Below are 25,183 nucleotides of genomic sequence, written 5' to 3'. Positions count from 1 at the left end.
TAACTGGTTTGGCTCAGTGGATGGAGTGTCGGCCTAGGGACTGAAGGGTCCCAGGTTTGATTCCGGTCAAGGGCATGTACCTTGGTTGTGGGCACATCCCCAGGAGGGGGTGTGCATGAAGCAGCTGATCAATGTTTCTTTCTCATTGATGTTTCTAACTCCCTATCCCTCTCCCTTTCTCTCTGTAAAATATCAAAATATATTTTTATAAAAAGTTTATGGTTAACTGCCAATGATTGATTACTTCAGTAAAAATTCAAAGGAAGAAAAAACAGGCTCAAGTACACAGAGTAGGCTTTATTGAAAAGGCTGAATATGAATCTGATCCTGAAATATGGGTAGAATTTGTATAGGTGGAGAAGAGGACAGAGGGAATTTGAAGAAGGTGAAATGGCACAACCAGAAATGGAGACATGGAAAAAGCCTGGGACATATTTAAACCTTATATTTGCACTGTACTTATAGATTAGTATTATTTGGGGGACAGTAAATAAAACATTCTGGTCATGACAGAGGGTTATACAGTTCAAAGGAAATACAGAATACAAAAAGCTCTAAAGAACCAGGTTAAGAAATATCAATTGTCCAATATAGCAATTTTGGCAGAAAAGTTCATTGCTCAAAAACAACTATTTTAGTAACTCTTCCAAACTAATCTAGTCTAATGTATCTAGACTAAATCCTATCTATACAGTATACAGGAGATTAAAAATAAAATAAACAGGAGAGAAAAAGAGCTGACTTGTGGAGAGATGAGGGGAGTCAAAAGAAAAAGAAAGGGAAAGTGAACTCAAGAACCAATCACTGGCAAAGACATTCCAAGTTGAACTCTAAATTAAACACTACCCTTTTATTGAGGAAAAATTTCATAATTAGGAACCTAAAAAATTACTGCCAACACTTGATGGAACTGGAAAAAAAATGCACTTACCATAAATTATTTGCAGTTACATGGTTACTTAACTTGAAAGAGCAACTGCTTCATAGAAAAGACGCAGAACTTTTTCTTATCCCATACTCATAATACTAAATTATTATTGCTCAAGTAAACATGTACTCTAGAGGTTAAGAAATAAGATCCAGATGTTTCAGTTCATCTTCTATACCACTACATTACCAGGAGTGATATAATTCTAATTATGACACCACAATTAACTTTTTTAAAGATTATGTCATAAGAGATCATCCTCCATTTTAAAAAGCTATACAAGTTAACTCTCAAAAATAAACCAGCCCTAACCGGTTTGGCTCAGTGGATAGAGTGTCGGCCTGTGGACTGAAGGGTCCCAAGTTTGATTCCAGTCAAGGGCATGTAACTTGGTTGCGGGCACATCCCCAGTAGTGGGTGTGCAGGAGGCAGCTGATCGATGTTTCTCTCTCATCAATGTTTCTAACTCTTTATCCCTCTCCCTTCCTCTTTGTAAAAAAATCAATAAAATGTATTTTTAAAAAATAAACCAATCTTCCCATATTGACTGGCTCTTTTAAAATAAAAAATACTTCTCTGAAGTTTCCTAACACATTTTTCCTTATGTAAGTACTTATTGGCATCATGTTTTAAAATATATTTATAAAAACATGCACTCCAGTAGAGAATAATATTTAATATAATTTATTTATACAGTGTTTTCTCTGCAATTTTCAAGGGTGTGTTTCTGAAAACTCTGGTGTTAGAATTCTGCTCAAAACCTCAACAACTTCCCATTTCATGCAGAGGGAAAGTCTTTAGAATGAATGGAATGTAAGACATTCCCAAATAACATACATACACACACATACACACTCTTTTGTAATCACACTGACCTTGCTGTGGATGCTGCATGTTTCAACCTCAGGGCCTTAGTACTAGCTGGCATACTCTTCCCCTGGCTAACAATATAGCTCCCTCCCGCATCTCCTTCAGATTGCTGTCCAGATATAATTTCTCAATAAGACCTTCCCTAATCATTTGTTTAAAATTGCAAAGCCTCTGACTCTTTATTTTTTATTTTTTTTTTAAAGTATATTTGATTGCTTTTTTACAGAGAGGAAGGGAGATAGTTAGAAACATGGATGAGCGAGAGACATCAATCAGCTGCCTCCTGCACACCCCCTCCTGGGAATGTGCCCACAACCAAGGTACAGGCCCTTGATCGGAATTGAACCTGGGACCTTTCAGTCCACAGGCTGATGCTCTATCCACTGAGCCAAACCGGCTTCGGCTGACCCTTTATTTTTTCTTGTTGTTCTAGTAGCAACTAACACACAATTTACTTATATTGTTTATGGCCTGTGTGTCCCAACTGAAATGTAAGCTGCATGAGGCCAGGTATTTTTGCCTCTTTTGCTCTGTCCTGCGATCTCATTGCTTTATCTACCCTCAATCTTATATAGTAAGCCTTTTGTGAAAATGATTTTTATGAATGAATGATGTATTTAAGACCTTAGGGAAAAAGGAAGACTAGGGAACCAAAGTCATGAGAAAGGCCTTACAAAGATCTCTTAAAGACAATTAAAATAAACCAATGAAGAAAACATGACAATTCAAAAGATAAACAATAACCTATATAACTGATATTGTACAGTGAACATTCATTTTCCATTATTTGAAAATTATACTATGTTGTACACCTAACACTAATATTGTATGTCAACTATAATTGAAAAAAACAACCAGCCCTAGCTGGTTTGGCTAAGGGGATAGAGCATCAACCTGCAAACTGAAGGGTCCCAATTCAATTCCAGTCAAGGGCACATGGCAGGTTATGGGCTTGATCCCCAGTAGGGGGTGTGCAGGAGGCAGGCAAGTGGTTAGGGGTGATCAAGCAGTCAGGCAGAGGAAGTGAGGGGCGATCAGGCTGGCAGACCTTCAGTGCACCTGGCCCAGACTCCAACCCCTGATCAATGATTCTCTCTCAGAATTGATGTTTCTATCTCTCTCCCTCTCCCTTCCTCCCTGAAATCAATAAAAATATATTTAAAAAGGAAAGAAACCATAAGCAGCAAAATCTCAGACATCTCTAGTAGCAACATGTTTGCCAATATATCTCCTAGAAATAAAAGAAAACATAAATGGGATTACATCCAAATAAAAAGCACAGCAAAAAAAACCATCAACAAAATTAAAAGGGATCCCACTATATGGGAGAACATATTTGCCAATGATACATCTGACAAGGGGTTAATTTCATATATATATATATATATATATATATATATATATATATACACACACAAACACATACATATATCCTCATACAACTTAAAAGAAAGACAAACAATTCAATTAAAAAATGGGTAAAACACCCTACCAGTTTGACTCAATGGATAGAGTGTTGATCTATGGATGGAAGGGTCCCAGGTTCAATTCCAGTCAAGGGCAGTTACCTGGGTTGTGGGTTCAATCCCCAGTAGGGAGAGTGCAGGAGGAAGCCGATCAATGATTCTCATCACTGATGTTTCTATCTCTCTCTCCCTCTCCCTTCCTCTCTGAAATCAATAAAAAAATATATTTTTTAAAATGGGCAAAGGATCTAAATAGATACTTCTCCAAAGTGGACATACCAGATGGCCAAAAGACATGAGAAAAAATGCTCCAAGTCACTGATCATCAGAGAGATGCAAATTAAAACGACAATGTGGTATCACCTCACACCTGCCAGAATGGCTACCATCAATAAATCAACTAATAAGTGCTGGTGAGGATGTAGAGAAAAGGGAACCTTAGTACACTGCTGGTGGGAATGCAGACTGGTGCAGCCACTATGGAATATAGTATGGTGTTACCTTAAAAAATTAAAAATGGAACTGCCATTTGACCCAGTGATCCCACTTCTAGGAATACATCCTCATAATCCCAAAAATACCAATCAGAAAGAATATATGCACCCCTATGTTCATAGCAGTGCTATTTACAATAATTAAGATCTGGAAGCAGCCCAAGTGCTGCTTAAAAAAAAAAAAAAAAAAAAAAAAAGCTGTGGTACAGTTATACAATGGAATACTATGCAGCTGTAAAAAGAAGGATCTCTTACTATATATATATATATATATATATATATATATATATAAACATATATATAGTAGGAGATCCTTCTTTATATATATTAATATGGTAAGAGATTCTTCTTTTATATATATATATATATATATATATATATATATATATATAAAATTGATTTTTTACAGAGAGGAAGAGAGAGGGATAGGGATTTAGAAACATCGATGAGAGAGAATCATTGACCAGCTGCCTCTTGCACACCCCTCACTGGGAATGTGTCCACAACCAAGGTACATGCCCTTGACCGGAATCAAACCCGGAACCCTTCAGTCCGCAGGCCAATGCTCTATTCACTGAGCCAAACCAGTCTCAGCAAGGATCTCTTACCCTTTAAGATAGCATGAAAGGACTTGAGAGTATTAGGCTAAGCAAAATTAACCAACCAAAGAAAGACAAGTATCACATGACCTCACTTACATGTTGCATTCAATGAATAAAATAAATTGATGAATAAAATAGATCCAGAGAAACATGGAAGCATGCATCAGACTGAGGAATCTCAGAGGGAACATAAGATGGGAAAAACGATACTACTACCTCAGAAAGATCATGTTATGTACTATTTTTTTAAATTTGGGGGGGGGGGGGGGAATGTAGCTGCCCATACAACAGCAGCAAGATGCTTTTCACTGGCATACTTTAAAAGTATGGTCACTGGTGCATGTAGCGTCCCAGATTGTGAGAGGGATGTCCAACTGTCGGTTTAGGCCTGACATTCCCCAAGGGGCCCAAGGGGTCCTGGATTGCGAGAGGATGCAGGCTAGGCTGAGGGACTCTTCCCCTGCACCCCATCGTGCATAAATTTTGTGAACTGGGTCTCTAGTTTAATAATAAAAAGAAATGAAGTACTGATACATGCTATAACATTCAGTGTTTCCCAAAGTGTGGTACACGTAGAGTTTGGTGGGGGTACGTGTTGCACCGGAGTTTGGTGGGGATATGCACCGCACCGTGCTTAGCTGCGCCTAATTCTACGTTCTCATGAGTACAAGGGGTACTCAGCATTATGAAAATTATAGAAGGGTACACATATGTCAAAAGTTTGGGAAACACTGATGAAAACATTATGCTAAATGAAAAACAACAGTGACAATAAAAGCATATTTTATATGATTTCATTTATATGAAATGTCCCGAAGAAGCAAATCTAAAGAGACAGAAGTGGATTAATAGTGGCTTAGGCTTGGGAATATGGGGGAAATGAGGAGTGACTATTAATGGTAACGGGGTTTCTGCGTGGAATGATAAAAATGTTCTAAAATTGATTGTGGTGATGGTTGCACAACTCTGTAAGTAAATAAAAACCACTGAATTATACACTTTAGGTAAACTAAAGTTTCATAAATTTTATAAATAAATTTTATTTCAGTAAAACTGTTAGAAAATGGTATTTGTCATCTCTGAATGGTAAATACTAGTAAATTATTTATTTATATATATATTTGTAATTCCCAAATTTTTGGCAATGACTAGGTATTATTTTCACATAGCTAAGGAAAAAATTAATTATTTTTCAAAGTGCTTCTTGTGAAAACTAGAGTGATATTACATTATTAAGTTCTGATGGAGTTGCCACTTGTATTCATTTAGTTATTCATTCATTACACACCTTGAGGAATTGCTTTAGCAGAAGAAAAATTCTAACTCCAAGTCAACAAATTACAACAACTTAACAGATAAGACTCTTCTGTTAACTTCAAAAGATAAATTATATATCACACCACCAATGACTTCACTGGTGTGATGACTTGGGGAGAGTGAAGAGGGAAGTAGAAATAAGGAATGGTCTTAATTTTGCAGCAAAGGTTATATTCATTTACGTTATGTCAAAACATTTCAAAATTCTTTCTTCATTAAAATGGTTTTCAAATTTTAAAACTCATTTTTAATATTAAAAATAAAATCACTGCAACACTTTAATAGCAGAAAAGGTATACCAAAAATTCAATCAGCAACAAGGGGAAATACCTCAAAAACACTGGGAATCATTTCTTTAAAATACTTCTGGCTGTCAGGTCAATCATTAAAACAATCTTTATATAAACTGCTAGCAAAAAAACAAAAATTAAAGCAAGGCAAGTTAAAGGAATTCCTTGGAAATAGTTTGCATTGAAGCTGAAAAGAACATATGGAGGATGAGTTATTTCAATAACATTTAGGTAATACTAGCTGAAAATTAAACACTCTATCATAATCTCCAAGGATAGTAACTTCAGAAGGTTTCTAGGAAGTGGTCTCATCTAAATTGTTTTGTAGAAGAGAAAACAAGACATCTATATTTTGAAAAACTGCACTGGTTATACTGATGTGCATCTAAAGTTAATGATCACTGTATAAATCAATACTCCTCAAAGGAAATAAGAGAATGAAAAATCTGTTCTGTTTTAAAAATTATAAACAATGCAGCAAACACATTAGAGTGAGAAACACTTGAGAGCATGGAGAGTACATACTTGAACAGGGAAAACAGAAAGTACAATGGAGAGAAGGGGCTGGAGTCAAGAGCCAACTCATAAAGCAGAATCTATAGGACCAAATAGCCAAGTAGTTGTGGAGAATGAAGAAGAAATAAAAGGCAAAAATTATTGTAAGAAAGCCAGTTTAAAAAACCAGATGGCTAGTGATGCCATTAACCAATAAATGGAAGGAAAAAGAAATAAAAGAAGCTGTTTTGAAAGTTAGAGTTACTAGAAAAAAGGTTCAAGGAGGTTAAAGGTTTTTTGTAATGTTTTACTACTTAAGTTGGATAGTAAATACATAGATGTTGACTTTATTATTCTTTTTTACCTGAACATACAAATAACATACAAAATTCAACTAGAAACAAAGGGTCAAAAACTCACTAGGGATCACTGCTTTTATACACCTTTGTATCTAAGATATAGGTAATAATTTCTATTTATTATTATTATTTTTTAAAATATATTTTATTGATTTTTTACAGAGAGGAAGAGAGAGGGATAGAGAGCTAGAAACATCGATGAGAGAGAATCATCGATCAGCTGCCTCTTGCACATCCCCTACTGGGGATGTGCCCCCAACCAATGTACATGCCCTTGACCGGAATCGAACCTGGGACTTTTCAGTCCGCAGGCTGACGCTCTATCCACTAAGCCAAACTGGTTTTGGCTAGGTAATAATTTTTTTTAAAGGGAAACAAAAAAAGGAAGGTGGAGGTAAGGAATTTGGTTTTAGACCTAAATTATTTGCAGAACTGAAGAACTATATCACTCAGAGATAGAAACTAGAGAAAAATATTTGGAAATGGTTAGCATACAAAAACAATGCCACGGACGCCATGGATATAGATGAGAACTCTCCAGGTGAATTTGTGGAAGACTGTCTGGCTTATGTCCATAGCGAAGAGCCAACTAAAAGGAGAGTCAATTGAGACTGAGAATAATCAAAGGGATAGAAGCTTTTACTAATTCCATTTCCCAAAAGCATACAGAAAGATATCAATTTAAAAAATAAAGAAGTTACTCTTTATGGTTATCTTACTTAGTGGCAGGCAGGTCCAGAATTTCCAGAGAGCTGGAGTTAGACAAGTAATCTGTGGGGAGGAGGGCTTAAAGATGCTTTTGCACAGTACTACATTAAGTCAGAAAATACTAATTGTCCGTATCAAAAAACCAAGGGAGAGAGGTTTCAGGGAAGTATTGTATTTTCCCTCCCCGTTAGGACCACCATTGCTATACTGTAAGCACGGCACCAAATGTGTTACCGAATCTTTCAATCCTCCTATCTTTTTTTCTCCCTTCATTTTAATCAACAGACTTTACTTTTGAGCAGTTTTAGGTTCGCACCAAAATTGAGCAGAAAGGACATAGAGTTTCCATATAACCCCTTGACCCCCATATATGTATAACCTCCTCCAGTATCAACATCCTCTTAATAAGCTTATTAGGTAATGAGGAAACTGAGGCTGGATGGAATTGCTTAATCGGGATCACAAATCTCTGTACCTCTCACCTGTATTCCCACAGCTGTCCTGGCTCCTCTATGTTTCTAGAGTTTCTCATTACTCATCTAGACACAGAATATTTTTACATGCTTCTCTTTTATTGTACTGTTAGCTCTTCAATGATAAGAGTTTGTGTCATTCATCTCTGTATCCCTTTAGCTAATCATGGGTAAATATTTTGTTGAATTAAGCACATGAAAAAAAAAAAAAGTGGGTGAGAACAGCATCAAGAAAGCCAACAGGAGAAGTAGTTTTAAGAAATGGATGGGTAATAGTGTTAAATGCTACGGAGAGCCATCAGCACACCGTAAGTCATCGCTGACATTGAACTGATATCCCTTATTCACATACTGCCCGCCTGCTATATAGGCAAGACTATGTGTTAAGCACAACGAACACGAAAATATAAAATCTGGGGCACGTCAAAAGACTGTCGGGGAAGCAGTCATTAACTACATTCTTCATAAGGAGAGCAAATCAAAGATTCAGGCCTGCAATTGCCTACACCTGTTATTCGGCTCGAGTAAACCTGAAGTCCGCTTAAAAGGGTCTCAGCTTATCTTTTCATAAAACTTCTGATGGGCGGAATGAGGCGAAAAGGGGCCAAAGCCCCGCGGCATGGGTGATGACAGCAGGTGGCCAGGGCCAGTGGGCTCTCCCGGGGCCTCTCGCCCCCTAAGCGGGGTGGGGGCCGCCGCCAGCTGCCAGTCTGCGGCGGGAAAACACAGACACTTACCTCAAAAGGCACCTCTACGGCCGTGGCCCGAAGGGGCCGGGAACGCCTTCGCGAGGCCCCACGCCGCGGGGTTAATCGGAAGGAAGCCGGGACCAGACGGGGAGGTACGACGCCACACACCGACTTTCCAAACTCTCTAAACGAGGAGTCCCGGAGCCCGGCGCCGCGACGCCAACTCCCACCAGCTGGAAGCCCGACGACTGCCACCGAACCTTCCGCCCAAAGAGGAAACGTCACCACTCGGGGGAGTCCAGCCTTTCTAGGGGAGGACGCACTTCCGCTTCCGGGGCACCCGCGGCGTTCCTTCACTGCGTGGACACGGTACCTGGGGATGTTCCTTTACTCCCACGGACTTGAGACGCTCGCTCTCTATCGCTCAACACCTGCGGCAGCAAAGTTACTGAACGAGGAGGCGACCTCAGGAAAGAAGTCCGGCCTCGAGGAGCCGCCTTAAGGAAAAGGGACTAAGCTGAGCAATACTTAAGGGGAACGGTGAGAGCGGAGGGTGCGCTCAAGTACAGTATAGGAATTCCTCGCGCCCCGGAGAACTGCAGCCAGGGGGCGGGGCTTAGGGCGACGTAACAGTGGTGGCTGCCGGTCTCTGCGTGCGCGTGCGCGGTGCGCAGCTTCCCGGCGTGGTGTTCTGCTGCAACATGGAGTTCAGCTCCGCGCGGCAGGCAATACTGCAACTACTCCGAACCGTGGCTCCGGCAGACCTCCCAGCTCTGCTCGAGTGGATGCGAACTTCCCGTAAGCAATCAGAACCAGAGGCAGGCTGTTGGGCCAAGGATATGTATGCTATGAGGACTGACTTTGGGGGATTTAGGGTGAGGCCAGAAGCCACTCATGGGGGATCTCTACTCTGCTGGAAGGGTCTGGTGGAAGAGGACACGTCTCGAATCTTGGCAGGTCGAGAGTCCAGTTTGGGATCAGGTGCACGACGATGAAGGGCTGGCTCTGGGTGGTTTGTGATTGCGCTGCAGACTTCGGACAAGCCGCTAGAGGCTCCTGGTGCCTAACTCTTTTCCTGAAGCAGAAAGGAGGCGGGTGGCCTCACCCCTTCCCCTCATTGCTCCCACGAACTTGTGACAACCAGTAGCGTGCTACCCGAAAAAGCACTTTGTAAGGGAAGTTTTAGGCTGTAGAGCTGAAAGTTTCACCCTGCAGGCAGAATCACCTGTAGTTAGTGAATTTATTTTTTCAATTGTAATATGGACCATTGATGTAATAACATATTTTTATGGTGGGGGGAGAGAAATGGGGAAAAGACTGACTTTAAACTTTTAACAAAACTAGTAACAGTAATATCAAAAAGCACAAGTTAGCGCTCTCCCTCTCCGAGCACGTGGTGCCTTTCCCTTCCTTCCCACCTCACCCTCCTCTTCCCCTCCCCTGGCTCCTTACCTTAAGCTTCTCACTCCCAAGCTCCAGGGACTCTTCCTTTACTTCCACAACTTGTTTCCTAAGCCCATTTCTTCAAGGAATTACGTTTTCTATCTCTAATTTACCCAATAAACGGGTTCTCTTACAAAAATAAAAAGCGCAAGTCAGAATCGAGGAAATTTAAATTACGTCTAGTTATTGAATAATGTAGTGATCATTTTACACAAATTAAAGCTTGGTGAATGCACAAGAAAATAGAATGTTGGTTGTTTGGGAAGTAAGCCAAATCATACTATGCCAAAACATTGATTCCCATGTTTATTTTCATCCAGACTCATGACTTGAAATACCTGTTTGTTAACGACTCCCAATTTTAGACTTAATCCTCACTTCTTCCTGGAATTCTCTATGTGATGTTAGAGTCGATCACTAGGTTTGGGTATTATTATTATTATTACACATTTGGGGATGTCATTTTATAGAAGATGCCAAATTACAATAAACTTGGACATCTGATAGTAAGATTTTTAGCCTGGAAAGCAGTGAAAACCAGAGACTTAGCTTCATATTTATACCCACATATACAATTCAAGATAGGAATACCCAAAATGTGCTGAGACTCCTGTCACTTTATTTAAACCCTGTATTGCCAGTTTTAGTCATCATATCCCCTTGTTTACAAAACAGTGCCAATTTCCACTTGTTTGTGTGTTTTTTCCTACGTTCAAAAGCTCTGAGTGCCTACAAAAAGGTCATCTATGCCTGATTCTGGCCATTGCACATATGACAAAAAAATCCTTGCCATCAAAGATTTAATTTCTTTGGAGCCATTTGAAGTCTAAATCTCCACTTTTAGAGGCATCAAATGAGACTCTATTTTTCAAAATCAGAAAAAATTCAAGCATGTTTTAGAAGATAATTTTATAAACAAGAAGACCAAATTACACTGGCTCAAGAATACATTTTTGCTTTAAAAAATATATATATTTTTATTGATTTCAAAGAGAAGGGAGAGGGAGAGATCGGCTGTCTCCTGCATGCTTCCTTATAGGGGATCAAGCCTGAAACAGGGCATGTGCCCTTGACCGGAATTGAACCCAGGACTCTTCAGTTCACAGGTGGATACTCTATCCATTGAGCCAAATCGATAAAGGCCATTTTCACTTTATTCATTCATTCATTTATTTATTTAAAGTATTACAGATAATAGTACATATGTCTCCTCCCCCCGCCCCAAATTGACCTTACCCCAGCCTCCCCTACCCCTCAGCACATACCCTCACCCCCCGCCCAGTGTCTTGCATCCATTGGTTACGCTAATATGCATGCATACTTGTCTTTTGGTTTTTCTCTCCGCCCTCTTCAGCCTTCCCACTGTCGTTTGAGTCTGTTCCATGCTTCTCTGCTTCTGTATCTATTTTTGTTCATCATTTTATAATGTTCTTTATTACCCATAAATGAGTGAGATCGTGTGGTATATTTCTTTCACTGACTGACTTATTTCACTTAGCATAATGCTCTCCATCCATGCTGTTGCAAACTGTAAGAATTCCTTCTTTTTTACAGCAGTGTAGTATTCCATTGTGTAGATGTACCACAGTTTTCTAACCCACTCATCTGCTGATGGGCACTTAGGCTGTTTCCAAATCCTAGCTATTGTAAATAGTGCTGCTATGAACATAGAGGTGTATATATCCTTTCTGATTGGTGTTTCTGTTTTCTTGGGATATATTACTAGAAGTGGTATTACTGAGTCAAATGGGAGTTCCATTTTTAATTTTTTGAGGAAATGCCATACTGTTCTCCACAGCGGCTGCACCAGTCTGCAGTCCCACCAGCAGTGAAGGAGGGTTCCTTTGCTCTGCATCCTCTCCAGCACTTTTCGTTTGTTGATTTGTTGATGATGGCTATTCTGACAGGTGTTGAGATGGTACCTCATTGTTTTGATTTGCATCTCTCCGATGATTAGTGACTTTGAGCATGTTTTCATATGTCTCTTGGCTTTCTGAATGTCCTCTTTTGAAAAGTATCTATTTAGGTCATTTGCCCATTTTTTGATTGGGTTGTTTATCTTCCTTTTGTTAAGTTGTATGAGTTTCCTGTAAATGTTGGAGAGTAAACCCTACTAGAGATAGAATTGGCAAATATGTTCTTCCAGGCAATGGTCTTTCTTGTTGTTTTGTTGATGGTTTCTTTTGGCTGTGCAGAAGCTTTTTATTTTTTTGTAGTCCCATTTGTTTATTTTCTCCTTAGTTACATTGCCCTAGAGGAGCTGTATTGTTAAATATATTGTTACAACAAATGTCTGACTTTTGCTGCCTATGGCTTCTTCTAAGATTTTTATGGTTTCCCATCTTATGTTTAAGTCCTTTAACCATTTTGAGTTTATTTTTGTGTATGGTGTAAGTTGGTGGTCTAGTTTCATTTTTTTTTTTTTTTTTTTTTTTGCAAGTATCTGTCCAGTTTTCCCAACACCATTTATTGAAGAGACTATCTTGACTCCATTGTATGGTCTTGCCTCCTTTGTCAAATATTAATTGAGCATAATGTCTTGTGTCAATTTTTGGGTTCTCTGTTTTGTTCCACTGGTCTATATGTCTGTTTTTATGCCAGTACCAGCTGTTTTGAGAACAGTGGCTTTGTAATACAGCTTAATATCTGGTATTGTGATTCTTCCAACATTGTTCTTTCTCAAGATTGCTTCAGCTACTCGGTGTCTTTTTTATTCCAGGTGGATTTTTGGAGAATTTGTTCTAGGTCTTTGAAGTATGCCATTGGTATTTTATTTTCTTTCTTTTAATATATTTATTGATTTTTTACAGAAAGGAAGGGAGAGAGATAGAGAGCTAGAAACGTCGATGAGAGAGAAACATGGACCAGCTGCCTCCTGCACTCCCCCAACTGGGGATGTGCCCGCAACCAATGTACATGCCCTTGACCAGAATCGAACCTGGGACCCTTCAGTCCGCAGACCGACGCTCTACCACTGAACCAAACCGGCTTCGGCGTGAAGTATGCCATTGGTATTTTAATGGGGATTGCATTGAATTTATAGATTGCTTTGGGTAGTATGCACATTTTAATGATGTTGATTCTACCAATCTATGAACATGGTATATTTTTCCATTTGTTCTTGTTTTCCTCTAGCTCTTTTTCAGTGTTCTGAAATTTTCTGAGTACAGGTCCTTTATCTCCTTGGTTATGTTTATTCCTAGGTATCTTCATTTTTTTGTTACAATGGTAAGTGGGATTGCTTTTTTTAAATTTCTCTTTTTGTGAGTTCATTATTGTTGTATAGAAAAGCTATAGACTTCTGGGTGTTAATTTTGTATCCTGCTACATTGCCAAATTCATTTATTAAGTCTCGAAGTTTTTTGATGGAGTCTTTGGGGTTTTCTATGTACAATATGTCATCTGCGAATAAAGACAGTTTTACTACTTCTTTTCCAATTTGGAAGCCTTTTATTTCTTCTTGTCTGATTACAATGGCTAGTACTTCCGTACTCTGTCGAACAGGAGTGGTGAGAGTGGGCATCCCTGTCTTGTTCCTGTTCTTAGTGTAAATAGTTTTAGTTTTTGCCCATTGAGTATGATGTTGGCTGTGGGTTTGTCATATATGGCTCTTATTATGTTGAGGTATGATCCTTGCTGAGGGTTTTTAACAAGAAAGGGTGTTGGATTTTGTCAAATGCTTTTTTCTGCATCAATGGATATGATTATATGATTTTTATCTCTCAGTTTGTTTATATGGTGTATCACATTTATTGATTTGTGGATATTGTACCATCCTTGCATCCCCGAATAAATCCCACTTGGTCATGGTGTGTGAACTTTCTAATGTATTGCTGGATTCTATTTGCTAGAATTTTGTTAAGGATTTTGTTAAGGATTCATGAGGGATATTGGCCTATAATTCTCTTTCTTTGTATTGTCTTTATCTGGTTTTGGAATTAGTATAATCCTGGCCTCATAAAAAGCTTGGAAGTGTTCCTTTCTCTTAGATCTTTTGGAATAGTTTGAGGAAGATAAGTGTTACTTCTTTGAATATTTGGTAAAACTCCACTGTGGAGTCATCTGGGCTAGGGCTTTTATTTCCTGGGAGGTTTTTTGGTTTTAATTTATCTTTCTTGTTGAAAGTATTATAGATGTACCTTCTTTTGTCTCCTTTCCCCCTATTTACACCTTCCACTTCGCTTCTGTCCCCTTTTCTGGCCTTCCCTGCACTATTGTCTATGGGGTATGCATATATGCAGATATGTTCATTGGCTAATCTGGCCCCTACTCTCCCTACCCCCTACTGAAATATGTCAGTCAATTGCATGCTTCCATGTCTCTTGATCTTTTTCATCTGTCAGTTTATTTTGTTCATTAGATTCCACATATGAGTGAGATCATGTGATACTTGTCTGTCTTTGACTGGCTTATTTTGCTTAGCATAATACTCTCCAAGTCCTTCCATGCTGTCTTGAAGAATAAGAGATCCTTTTTTTTATAGCTGCATAAGTATTCCATTGTGTAAGTGTATCCATTTTCTAATCCATTCATCTACTTATGGTTACTTGGACTGTTTCCAGATCTTAGCTATTGTAAATAACACTGCTATGAACATACAGTGCATATATTCTTTCTGATTGGTATTTCTAGCTTCTTAGGGTATATTCCTAGAATTGAGATTACTGGATTAAATGGCAGTTCCATTTTTAATTTTTGGAGGAAACTCCACACTGTTTTCCATAGTGGTTGTACCAACTTGCATTCCTACCAGCAATGAACTAGGGTTCCTTTTTCTCCACATCCTCGCCAGCACTTGTTTGTTGATTTATTTTTATTTTTTTTAATATATTTTATTGATTTTCCACAGAGAGGAAGGGAGAGGAATAGAGAGCTAGAAATGTCGACGAGAGAGAGACATTGACCAGCTGCCTCCTGCACACCCCCTACTGGGGATGTGCCTGGAACCAATGTGCATGCCCTTGACCGGAATCGAACCCGGGACCTTTCAGTCCGCAGACCGATGCTCTGTCCACTGAGCCAAACCATTTTCGGCTGTTGATTTATTGATGGTAGCCCTTCCGGCAGGTGTGAGATGGTACCTCATTATCATTTTAATTTGCATTTCTCTGATAATTAGTGACTTTGAATATTTTTTCATATGTCTCTTGGCCATTTGCATTTCCTCTTTGGTGAAGTGTCTATTTAGGTCCTCTGCCCATCTTGTAATGTTTTTGTTTTGTTTTGTTTTGTTTTTTGTCTTCCTTTTGTTGAGTTCCTGGGAATTTATTTTTTTTTTAATTACTGCTTCAACTTCATCTGTTGTTATTGGACTATTTGGGTTTTCTGATTCCTTCTGATTCAGTTTTGGAAGATTGTGTTTTTCTGGGAATTTGTTCATTTTGTCCAGGTTGTCCAGCTTGTTGGCGAATAGTTATTCATAGTATTTTCTTAAAAATCTTTGTATTTCTGTGGTGTTAGTTGTTAATTCACAACTTTCATTTCTGATTTTATTTATTTGGGTTCTTTCTCTTTGTTTCATGATAAGTCTGGCAAGAGGCTCATCAATCTTATCTTTTCAAAGAACCAGGTCTTGGATTTACTTATCTTTGGTATTGTTTTTTTAGTCTCTATGTCACTTATTCTGCTCTGATCTTTATTATTTCCTTCCTTCTGCTTACTCCGGGCTTTTTTTATTGTTCCATTTTTTAATTCCTTTTTTTTGTTTTTGTTTTTGTTAAATTTCACCTGAGGTAGGTTTTTTTCCAGTGATTTTTAGAGAGAGTGGAAGGGAGGGGTAGCGGCAGAGAAAGAGAAACATTGATGTGAAGTTGCCTCCTGCATGTGTTCCAGCCAGGACTCTGGATTGAACCTATAACCCAGGCATATGCCCTTGACTGGAATCAAACCCAGGACCCTTCAGTCCATGGTCTATCCACTGAGCCAAACCAGCTCTAATTCTTTTAGTTGTAGTACTAAATAGTTTTATTAGAGCTTTCTCATGTTTTCTTGAGATAGGCCTGTAATGCTATGAACTTCCCTCTCTGGACTGCTTTTGCTTTTCCAGTAAACTTTGGGGCGTTGTGTTCATTTTCATTTGCTTCCAGGAAGATTTTTATTTCTTGCTTGTTATAATTGGTAAAACATTCATTGTTTAATAACATGCTGATTAGTCTTAGCTGGTTTTGGCTCAGTGAATAGAGTGTTAGCCTGCAGACTGAAGGATCCCAGGTTTCATTCTGGTGCAATGGGGTGTCTTCCCATTTTTGTTGTTCCTCTGTATTTATTTGTATGTATTTTAAACTGCTCCACCTCCCAGTCTTCATGGTCTGTAGTAAGTGGTTTGTGGAACCCAGTAGTGAAGTCTCTTAGATCTTGTTGTTCCAGACCAAAGAAAAACTAAGCAATGCTTTTAGAGAAAAGGAGCAACACTATTTATGCTGGCAGACCCAGAGGAATAACCTCCCAAATCAGAGTAACATAACATGCAGGGGGATTCTCTTTTATATCTCCCTGCTGTCTTTGTCTCGCAAATATGGATTATGCTTCTGGTCCTTTTTTCGGGCTTTGCAAGAAGGCCCCCAGGTGTTGGGGGTCTCCAGGCCATATTTGATGGTCTGGCCTGGCGCCAGCATTAATAACCCTCCTTCCAGGGCAGTGCACTGTTCACAGTTTTATGGCCTCTGTAACAGGTTCTGCAAGACCAGTGTCTGGGAAAGAGGTAGTGACTTAATTATAGGTTATCAAGAATGTACACTGGGCTTGCTGGCATGGATTCAGATTGCTAGCCCCCTTCCCCCTAAATATCAGGGTTACATTGCAATTAGCCTTTTAGCCTCCGAATGTCTCCTGTGTGAGTTTTTTGGGCTCTCCTGTTGTACTTGGTCTTGAAGGTGGTTGCCCCATTTGTGGATGGAATCTTCTGTCAGGCTGGCTGGCTGGCTTTGTGGCTCATGCCTGACCACCTTGTGCCAGCTGTTGTGCAGATGCTTACAGAATAGAACAAAACAACAAAACAAAACAAAAACATGCACAGAACCCTAAAACTATAACAAAAGCAACCACAAAAGAAGAGAAAATTAGGAAAGAGAAGAGAGAGCAAGAATGATAGAAGAAAAGAAATAAAAAGATAAAAGAAGAAAATGGAATGTGCAAGGGCAGAGATGAAATAAAGAAAATAAAATTAAAGGATAGAGGAAGGAAAACACTATACTAGTAAAAGGAAAAAAACAGAAAAGAGAAAGAAAAAATTCAAAAGGGATATAGAGGAGAAAGCAGATAAACTAAAAATACAAAAAGAAAAAGATGAGAAAGTAGAAAAAATAAAGAATAGGGAAGAGAAAAATTAGATATGTGAAAGAAAAATAGACTAAAATAATATCAAATCAATAAAGCAGAAAAGTAAGACAAAGGGGGAAAAATGAAGTGGTGTTCATCTAACAGAATTTAGTGCCTCCTGCGAACTCCTTTTGGATCCTGTTCTTCTGATGACTGCATCTGACTGTGTGGCTCACCCTTTCTGGGCTTCCAGTGAGGTACTTAGGTGCTAAACACTGTCAGAAACCTTTTTGTAGCTTCCCACAACCCACAGTTTGTGTCTGTCTCCGCAGGGGTCAAGCTGCACTGTGAGGCCTGTTTGGTAGCAGCACAGGGCCCAGAGATGGGTCAGCAGGGTCAGCAAACTTCCCCAGGTTCCCACTTCTGCCCACCTTTGCCTGCCAGTCAGCTGTCATCGTAATCACTCAAAACCTGTTTCTGAAAGGGCTTTAGTTAGAATCGGGAGTACAGACGCCTGGGTCTCCTGTGATGGGAGGTGCTGTTCAGATTTCAGGGAAAGAGGGGGTGTGTTTCCCCACCCCAGAGCTGCTCCTTTGAGAGTGTCCCAGAACGTTCCTGCCCTCGCCTTCCCTGCCACACAGAGATCCCGTTGCCGTCCAGTGGTATCAGCTGGATACCGGTAGTTTCTTTCAGTTCCTCCCTGTGGGGGAAGCACCAGACAGGGCCCCAGGGTAGCGGGGTGGCTGGCCGCATCCCCAACCCAGTCACTGAGACTGTTCAAACCTGTAGGCTTGGCCTCTGCTGCTGCCTCCTCTGCAAAGGTTGAGCTGCAGGGTCTGGCAGGAAGGACTCCTGAGGGTGGGCGGGAGCTGTATCACCTAAGATGGGTTTTTTCCTTTTCCTCAGCTCTGGCTTCTGGGAGGAGCCAGTGCCTCTCAGGAAAAATGACCCTTTCAGGTTTGGGAGGGTATTACTGAATGCAGGTCTCCCAGCTGCCACTTTTCCACATTTCCCCCAATGCTTCCCACCCCAGCCTCTCCTTAAGTACCTTGAACCTTGAGTCCATGCCTCTCTCCACCAAAGCCTGGAGTAAGTAGCTGCAAATGAAAATCCTGTGCTCTGGGTTCAAAAACAAACAAATAAAACGAAGAAATTAACCAAACCAAACTGAGACTGGCTGGTCTCCCTAGCAGCCAAAAGCCCTGCCGCCTTTCCCGGTTGGATGTTACTTGAACCCACAGCTCAGGTGACCAGGGAGACTGTGTTACTGGGTCCTACAAGACACCTATACATAAGACCTATCTCCCAAGATTGGGAGATGTAGCAGTTCTACCTAATACATAGGAACAAACACAGAGAGAAAGAGAGAGGAAGAAAAGAAAGAGGTAAAGAGGGAGAGAGAAAAAGAAATAGGGAAAGAGACAGAGGGAAGAAAGAAGGAAAAAAAGAAATAACAAACATAACATAACAATGATGTGAGAGAGAAACATTGATCGGTTGCCCTGACTGGGGATCAAATATCCAACCGAGATGTGTGCCCTGACCAGGAAGTGAATCCTAGACCTGTTGGCTTGTGGGAGGAAGCTCCAATCAACTGTGAGACACTGGCCAGGTCTGGAATGAATCTTAATGCTGTTTTTATTTTTCTAGAATTTATATTCAGCCTCCTTCTAGAAATACTTTGAAACACCAGCTTAGATTGTACTATATACTAGAGGCCTGGTGCACAACATTTGTGCACTCAGTGGGTGGGGTGTCCCTCAGCCTGGCCTGTGTCCTTCAGCAATCCCTCAGTCCAGCCCACGTCCTTTAGCAGCCTGGGAGCTCCTCAAAGGGAGCGGGCCTAAGCTGTCCGTGGACACCCTTCGCACTGCCACCGCAGTTGTGCTTGCCGGATGTCAGCCTGGCTTGTGGCTGAGCTGCGTTCCCCCTGTGGGAGCGCACTGACCACCATAGGGCAGCTCTGGCCCCCGGTGGTCAGTGTGCCTCATAGCGACCCGTTGTTCTGCAATTGGGTCAATTTGCATATTACCCTTTTATTTTATAGGATAGGTGAGAAAAGAAAAAAGAGATAAAAACTTTCCTTCCCACTTCACTTCAGAGAACTAACTAGTTCATCTTTATAAATCCCAGTGTTGCTCAAAGGGAAATTATTCAGAGAAAGAACCTTTATATGTAGGGACAGAGTGGTATAGTGGAAAAGAGCAGTACCTCTATTGAGAGGCACAATAAAAGTTATTTCCTTGTGCTGCTATTGGCCTGCTTTCTAACTTTTCACTGATTTCTCCAACTACCTGACTACAACCATAAAAGCTATTTTTTTTTCCTTTTTTGTTCCAGGAGATTTTGATGAGTTCACTCACGATAATAATGACAGTATGTTGAAAAGCATAGCAGAAGATCTTCGGAATCTCTTACCTCTAGAAACTATGCTTTCCTCCGAACATCTAGCCCTCCAAAAAGTAAGTACATTATCATTAATTCACTCTTAGTGCTACTTGAGGATTCTCCAGTTCTTCCCTAACCGCATAGTCTCTCCAGACTGATAGTCCTGAATTCTGCTTTAAATAATTTTTCATATAGTGCTTCAACCATGTTCCCGATTCTTTTGAGTCTCCAAGACCTCTGGCTTCCCAGTATTATTCATTCAACAGATATTTTTTTGAGGATATCTGTTTGCCAAGCAATCAACCTCCTTCCACAATCACAATCCAACAGTAATTGGTCCTGCCTATATCACTGTCCTGATTTTCTCTTCCTTGTTCCAATTCCATCACTTTTATATGGTGAAGTTTACCTCTTGTTTCCTTCTCCTACTTTTGCATTCTACAGTTTTTGCTTATTCTTCTATTTGTTTATTCTTACAATTAGTTCTCATTTATCTTCTCAAATCCCTTCAAATCCCAACTCCTATGGGATTACAAATGCTATACATGTTGTTTCCTAAAGCATAGCTAATGATGATAATCTCTTCTCCCACTGATCTGAAAATAGCAACCCTCCATATGGTTTTTCTAAGCAGAGGAACTAAATCCTGTACTTTTTTTTTTTTTTTTTTTTCGCTTTCTAAATTTTTATTCTATTGATAGTAGCTGAGGTGGTATATTTCTTGTTACCCGACAACATGTCCCCAAACTTGTGCCTTGTAAAACTTTGGTCAGTTAGTTTATCAGTCTACTTTTTACAGAACTACATACTACTAAAACTGTGAATATGGTTGAGGCAGTTGTAAAGGAGACTATGTATATAGATTTCTTAAATCTAAATGTAGATATTGCTATTTTTTTCTTGGAAACATATACTTTATAAAGGTATAAAGTGGATATTAAAATAACATAGTTGTACAGGCTTTTGCTTTTTAAAAACAGTCTTTTGAGGTATAATCCACCTACCATACACCTTGCATGTTTAAAGTGTACAATGCTTTTTTTTTCCTCTCTCTTTTTTTTTTTTTTTTAAATAAATTTTTATTGTTCATATTATTACAAGTGTTCCTTTCCCCCCCCCTTCCCACTCCACCCTCTGCCCTTTCCCCACTCCCCATTGTCCTCATCCATAGGTGCACAGTTTATGTTCAGTCTCTTCCCACATCCCCCTCCCCCCTTTTCCCCAAGAATCGTCAATTCACTCCCCTTCCATACCTCTGATTCTATTATATTCAACAGTTAATATTGTTCATCAGATTTTTTTTTTAATTTCCTTGGTTTTTAGATTCACTTGTTGATAGTTACGTATTTGTTGTTCATAATTTTTATCTTTATTTACTTTCTCTTCTGAAAGAACCCCCTTCAGCAATTCATATAATTCTGGTTTGGTGGTGATGAACTTCTTTAGCTTTTTTTTATTAGTGAAGCTCTTTATCTCACCTTCGATTCTGAGTGATAGCTTTGCTGGGTAGAGTATTTTTGGCTGTAGGTTCTTGCTATTCATCACCTTGAATATTTCTTGCCATTCCCGTCTGGCCTGCATGGTTTCTGTTGAGAAATCAGCTGACAATCGTATAGGTGCTCCTTTATAGGTAACCACCTGCTTAGCTCTTGCTGCTTTTAATATTCTCTCTTTGTCCTTTGCTCTTGGAATCTTAATTATGATTTGTCTTGGTGTGGTCCTCTTTGGATTCCTTTTGTTTGGAGTTCTGTGTGCTTCCTGGACTTGAAAGTCCAATTCTTTCCCCAGGTGGGGGAAGTTTTCTGTCACTATTTCTTTCAGTATGTTTTCGATATCTTGCTCTCTCTCATCTTCTGGGACCCCCATGATTCTGATGTTGGATCGTTTGAAGTTGTCCCAGAGGTTTCTTACATTATCTTCAATTTTCTGGATTCTCTTGCCTTCTAGCTTCTGCAGAGGAGTGTCTTCTGGCTCTTTATGTTCCAAATCTTTGACTTGATTCTTGCGATCTTCTATTCTGTTTTTAGGACTCTGTATAATATTTTTTATTTCAGACAATGTATTCTTTATTTCTTGTTGATCCCTTTTCATATCCTCATAGGTCTCATTTATTTTATTGGCCTTTTCTAGGAGACTCTTGAAAAACCTTATAAGTGTGGTTTTGAATTCTATATCCAGTCGCTTTTTGTCCTCCATTTCTTTCGTTTGTGATCTATTTGGTTTAGGCATTTTCGCAGGCAGCTTTTCTGATGGGGCGGGGTTTTAGGGTGGAGCCTACAGCCTCAGCTTCCGTCAGCCCCGCCCCATGCGACTCCTGAGACTCAGGGTCCTTCAGTACTTGTTGCAAGCACCTCTGAGAGAAAGGTGCCCTCGATTTTCGCCTGCTACCAAACAGTGTAGGCTCTCCCGCAATGGGCCCGAAACTGGGGTTCAGTTCAGTTGAAAGTGGAATTGGAGGTGGCGTTCAGAGCAGTCTGGAGCCCCTGTCTCCTTCTGGCCAGGGCAGTCCCGCGGCACAGCCGGCCGTCCCTTCTTTGAGCGCAGTGTGCGCGCCTCTGGGACCTCCTTACGCCGCTTCCCCGGAGTCCCGCCTTACAGCCCAGCTCCCTCTGGATGAGCCTGGGTCCCCGGGGTCTGGCCTAGAACGGGGGTTCAGAGCAGTTGAGGGCCCAGCACAGTCGGAGTGTTTATCTCCTTCCCGCTAGGGAACGCCAGCCAGGCACTCGGCCTCCCTCCTCTCCGGCTCCGTCCTCTCCGCGCGCGCCGCGTGTCTCCGTACCTTGGGCTTTTACAGCTCCTCCACTCTTCCTTCTGGTTTTCTCCTTGCTTCTCGTTGTAGAATTTCCAGTCAGTCGACTTTCCTGTAGTTCTGGGTAATGTCCATTTTATATTTTAGTTGTATTTTATTGAAATTGTTGCGTGCGGCTGCGGCTAGGTGCCTACCCGAGCAGCCATCTTGGATTCTCTCCAATCCTGTACATTTTTAACAATATTGTGCACATTATGAATAGTTAGCAAATCTTAGTGAACATCTGTTCATTCAAGTGGATTCTTAAAGGAGGAAAATAATGAGTAGTATTAAAACTGAGAGAAATATCTAATATAGTTAGATGTTATTGACAAAACAGTCTTATTCGTATCATGGTATACCACAATACATAAAATGAAGAATAAGTATTCATTGCTTGTTAATGATCGACCCACAATTCCATATGCTAATATACTTTTTATTTTATTTTCTTTCCTTCTAGTCCTTGTGTATGTTCATACATTTTACATACTTATAATATAGATTTTGTGTGTGTGTGTGTGTGTGTGTGTGTGTAGATATAGATATAATTTTGTAGGTTTCCAAGCAGATACCGTAGGTTGATACTTTACCATAATCAGGTAGGAAGAATCATACAAAAATTTTTTCTTTGTAGTTACTTGCTATTACCACTAGTATTAATAAAGGGCCATAATTTGTAACCATGAAGGTTTACTAACATTATTATTTGAACACATTTTCTCTAAGCAAAGATTACTTGCTAAGAATTTTTATGGGTAAGTCACTGACATGGAGGACTCAGAAGAGTTGGTATTAGTTTCCATTCTGATTCCTATTCCTAGCTGTTGTCATTTCTTTGGAGAAATCTCTCTCGGTATCAGTTTCTGTACTTGTAAAATATACTGCTTTGGATGGACAAGATGATCTCAAAATACTCCTTTCAACTAAAATTGAATATATTTCTCATTGCCATGTTTTGCATAATTACAGGTCAGATAAAAAGTTGTCCACTAACAAAGTGACTCCCATTTGTGTAACTTCATTGAGACGCATTACCTGAATGAGCAGGTGAAATCCATCAAAGAATTGGGTGGCCAGGCGAGATGGGCACTTTTAATCTGGCATGGCAGAGTCTCTTAAACAAGCACACCCTGGGAGAAAGTGATGAGAGCTCAGCCTTAGACTGGCTTTCCATACCCACAAGGGTGACTTCTCTGGTCACCAAAGCAGTACATGCATGTTAGAGTTACCTTTACCTTTTTTTATGTTCTTTCATTTGTATCCTTCCTTCAAATAAAGTAAATTGGTACCCTCACACCTCCCAAAAGTTTTAGAAATAAAATGAAAGAAGAGCAGAGTTGCTGATGTAAGTGAAACTAGTCTTTCTGTGCCTTGTTGCTGGCAGAATTTTAGCATATGAACCACTGATGTTTTGCCTTATCTACATATATAAAAGGCTAATATGTTAGGAGTTTGACTGGAAGACTGGGAGTTTGATCACTTGCTATGACAACCAGGGGGCAGCATGAAATGAAGAAAGGTCCTGGCTGGCAGCCGGAAGAAAGGCTCCAATCAGCCCTGATTGCCCACCAGGCAGGCCTAGGGACTCTACCCTTGCACGAATTTTGTGCACTGGGCCTCTAGTTTAGCAATAAAAAGAGACTTCTTTGCACTTTGTTTCTTTTGATGTGTTTCTTCTCTCTACCAGATACAGCAGCAGCCAGAACCCACAGTTCATGTGGATGCATTCCTTTATGATGAAGATGTTATTGATTCATTATGTGAGGAAGGAAAAATGAGCAGAAACTACTGTGTGGTGTGTGGCTCATACCAGACAGCACCTTTAGGTCAGTACTCAAGTATGCAAATCTGATGACTGTGTTGTGTACTTTTCCTTAGATGTCTTGAGTATATAAATTACTGACAGTCTTTCTATGTTTTCTGAAAGCAAAGGCCAACCTACAGCATAGCAATTACCAATTATTGCCGTTAGGGAGACTAAATAGAAATATTGTCTAGGAAGGTAGGCATTTAATGTCTCCCAAGGGGGTATCTCTACTTTTCACAGAAACTGTTTAATCACCAGTGGCTTTGCAGGTCCAGAAACTAATCGGAAGTGTCTGAGTACAGGACAACTGACTCATCCTTTCCATACTCAACAGAAATTTGAATATAAACCATATGCTGATTTATTTATAAGAGAAATATAGTTATATTAGTTTAATATAGTCAAGGGGACTGAATGTTCTCCCTAAGAAAACATCTACTTGAGAAGTACTGGTATTGTTGGATGAACAATATTGTTGGATAAACATGGACTCAGAGGACTATGATGGATAATCCAGAGTTTATTCAGGCCATGATTTGACCTGTAGAGCATCTCCAGTCCATAACAGAAAACCAGCTCCAGTGACAGAAATTTTCCTGCATCTCTGCCCCTCAGATGCAGTACCTGAGTCCCAAATAGCAAACTAGACTGACTCCATGCTGCTACAGGGTAGCTCTTCTGTTAATATATTCTTGTTTCAAACTGGATATGATTATCTAGGCTGTTACTTTAGACATGCTATTTCAATCTCCCCGGTACCTTAGATTTATTGCTTAGAGTGTTCTATTCTCCAGGTATGTTTCATT

General features: G+C 39.9%; 2 protein-coding genes across 2 annotated transcripts in view; one reads left to right on the top strand and one right to left on the bottom strand.

The window, feature by feature from the left end:
* SRP54 (signal recognition particle 54) overlaps nt 1-9,281 on the bottom strand; it is a 52,729-nt gene extending 43,448 nt beyond the window's left edge. Inside the window, exon 1 of the mRNA XM_084874745.1 lies at nt 8,740-9,281. The gene's annotated coding sequence lies outside the window, so the exon portion shown is untranslated. The remainder of the gene's footprint in view (nt 1-8,739) is intronic.
* Nucleotides 9,282-9,355: 74 nt separating this feature from the next.
* The window catches only part of LOC311617982 (uncharacterized protein), a 30,570-nt gene continuing 14,742 nt past the window's right edge, over nt 9,356-25,183 (top strand). The window contains exons 1-3 of the mRNA XM_084875123.1: nt 9,356-9,489; nt 19,732-19,853; nt 24,258-24,396. Coding sequence (XP_084731249.1) covers nt 9,393-9,489; nt 19,732-19,853; nt 24,258-24,396 — 358 coding nt within the window. The 5' untranslated portion in view covers nt 9,356-9,392. The remainder of the gene's footprint in view (nt 9,490-19,731; nt 19,854-24,257; nt 24,397-25,183) is intronic.

Source organism: Pipistrellus hanaki (assembly GCF_964339955.1).
Source record: "Pipistrellus hanaki genome assembly, chromosome: 1".
In the NCBI taxonomy this organism is placed as follows: Eukaryota; Metazoa; Chordata; class Mammalia; order Chiroptera; family Vespertilionidae; genus Pipistrellus; species Pipistrellus hanaki.
Note: the sequence above shows the minus strand (reverse complement) of the source record. Positions and strands in the feature narration are given on the sequence as shown.